The 1988-nt window shown below is 38.4% G+C and overlaps 1 protein-coding gene across 1 annotated transcript in view; it reads right to left on the reverse strand.

Moving 5' to 3' along the window:
* The window catches only part of spdya (speedy/RINGO cell cycle regulator family member A), an 8109-nt gene extending 6737 nt beyond the window's left edge, over positions 1 to 1372 (reverse strand). Inside the window, exons 1-4 of the mRNA XM_015385341.1 lie at positions 1162 to 1372; positions 1016 to 1074; positions 847 to 932; positions 586 to 757 (exon numbers count right to left, since the gene is read on the reverse strand). Coding sequence (XP_015240827.1) covers positions 586 to 757; positions 847 to 932; positions 1016 to 1074; positions 1162 to 1372 — 528 coding nt within the window. The remainder of the gene's footprint in view (positions 1 to 585; positions 758 to 846; positions 933 to 1015; positions 1075 to 1161) is intronic.
* Positions 1373 to 1988: the final 616 nt, after the last annotated feature.

A 1988-nucleotide genomic window follows, 5' to 3' on the forward strand; every position in this document is an offset into this window, starting at 1 on the left:
TTTTGGTGTCGATCATTCGATTTCATCCTGGACACTACAGAAAATGGGCTAAAAGTGTTAAAAACCGGAATTTTCCTTGAACAGTAATCAGTCTACAGGTCAACATCATTTGATTTTTGGGGTTTAGGCTGAAGATGTTCAGTCTGCAAACAGACCAAAAGATACTTGAAGAGGTCCAGAAAACTCTGAGACGCCATTACTGGACCTGCAGCAGGTTCATATGAAGCTGCTTTCAGGTTCAACCACAACAAGAATTCACAGATTTACCTTTCATTGAGGGAAAAGAAGAAGGAAACCATTTCTCACTCGTAAAACATTAAAGTCAGACTAAAGATCGGCACAGAAAAGAGGCATAAACCAAACATATCAACACTAAGAAATAAATGCCAATTGAAAAACCTATAAATTTGATTGTTAAACAAAACTGCAACCTTTGTAAAAATCTTATGTTAATACTTTAATATCCTTTAATCCCAATGAGTTTATTAATAGCATAACTGTAAGCATAAAGGCTTGAGAAATGAGTGAACAAATGTCTAAATGGTCCTAAATGTATCTGCCTCATTCCAAAGATAAATGTCCCACCTCCTCACAGCAGCTCCTACTGACAGCAGCTCTGTAACAGATACGAGCCCACAGCTCGTCGCGCTGCTTAAGGAAACGTGGAAACTGCCTCCTCCAGTTCTTGCCCAGAGCCCAAGGGAAAATTTCATACTTGCTTTCCTCCTCATCCTCCTCCATGGTGTTGGCGAGGTAGCTACAGACACAGAAAAATGCTCATGATAGGAATGTCTTTAAAAAAAAAACAAAAAAACTGAAGGTTTCCACTAATTCCTGTTGACTTACAGTGCCATGAAAAAATTCTTCCTGGTGTATTCAGAAATAGAGAAATTGGCCCGTTTGAAGTACACAAAGGTCATGGCTAAAAGATACTGGTGAGAAAAAGGGGAAAAAAAACATTAAGAAATTGGTCAAAAATAGGTTGGCTAACAGGTTATAAAAAGTCTTTCTTTACCTTGTCAGTCATTTTGTAGCAACAGTCCATCCTGAGGAACTGCTGGATGAGATCATCATCTGAAACAAAACCATGACAGGAGCCTTTCACAATAAAAGCAAACTTACATGCTAAACCACTGGACTGTGTTCAGGGTGTTCATTCACCAAAAAGACGCAGGTATGCAGTGATTTCCTGCCATTGGATGACAGTTGCAGGTATTTTGGTGAAACGAGCGTCACGTTGGCCAGACTGCATCTTCCACAGCGATCCCTCCGAGTCCTGACCGTTGGCTCTGCTCAGGCCAAAATGCTTCCTGATCTGACGACCATTTTTGCGCCTGACCCGCAGCGATGCAGAGGGAGGAGTTTTTATCATGGTGACGCCTCTGCCGTCTGAAGGTGGGAGAAATGTTAAACAACGATCAAAACGAAGTTCATTCATTCTTTAAAGGCTCACTTTGATTCTGAAAGAGCTTAGAAAGTGATCTGTGGAACGACCCTTCTCAACAATCTGGCCACGTCTGATTGAATTTAGTTTAATTCCATCAAATCTATTAGTTTCATGTAATTAACATACAGAAGCGTTCTGTAGTTTTACTTAAGCAAACAATCAACATTTGCTTCTGCTGAAAACATTTCAGCACTGTAAAGATTTAAATGACAAAGGCATATTAGCTATCTTTAAAGTTCATAAGCATATAAACTTATAGACAAACCCGATTTTAATTAGTATGGAGGACATATGCTGTAATGCCTAAATTGAGAAAAGTTTGTAATTGATTTTTGGTTGGATTTAATATAATTTTTTATACATATCAACTGTTCGTTCAGCCCGCTGCTTTTTTAAAAAGGTCTTAAAAAATTATCTGGAGGTTGATATACAACTGCAAATCGGCCGTTTTATCCTATAAGAAACCCCAAAGTTATTTGTCAAAAATATTCATATAATCCGTCTTGTTGAGGGTAAATTAGATGTGCTCAAATTCGTCTTT

The sequence above is a fragment of the Cyprinodon variegatus genome, unplaced genomic scaffold, assembly GCF_000732505.1.
Source record: "Cyprinodon variegatus isolate N-32 unplaced genomic scaffold, C_variegatus-1.0 Scaffold336, whole genome shotgun sequence".
In the NCBI taxonomy this organism is placed as follows: domain Eukaryota; kingdom Metazoa; phylum Chordata; class Actinopteri; order Cyprinodontiformes; family Cyprinodontidae; genus Cyprinodon; species Cyprinodon variegatus.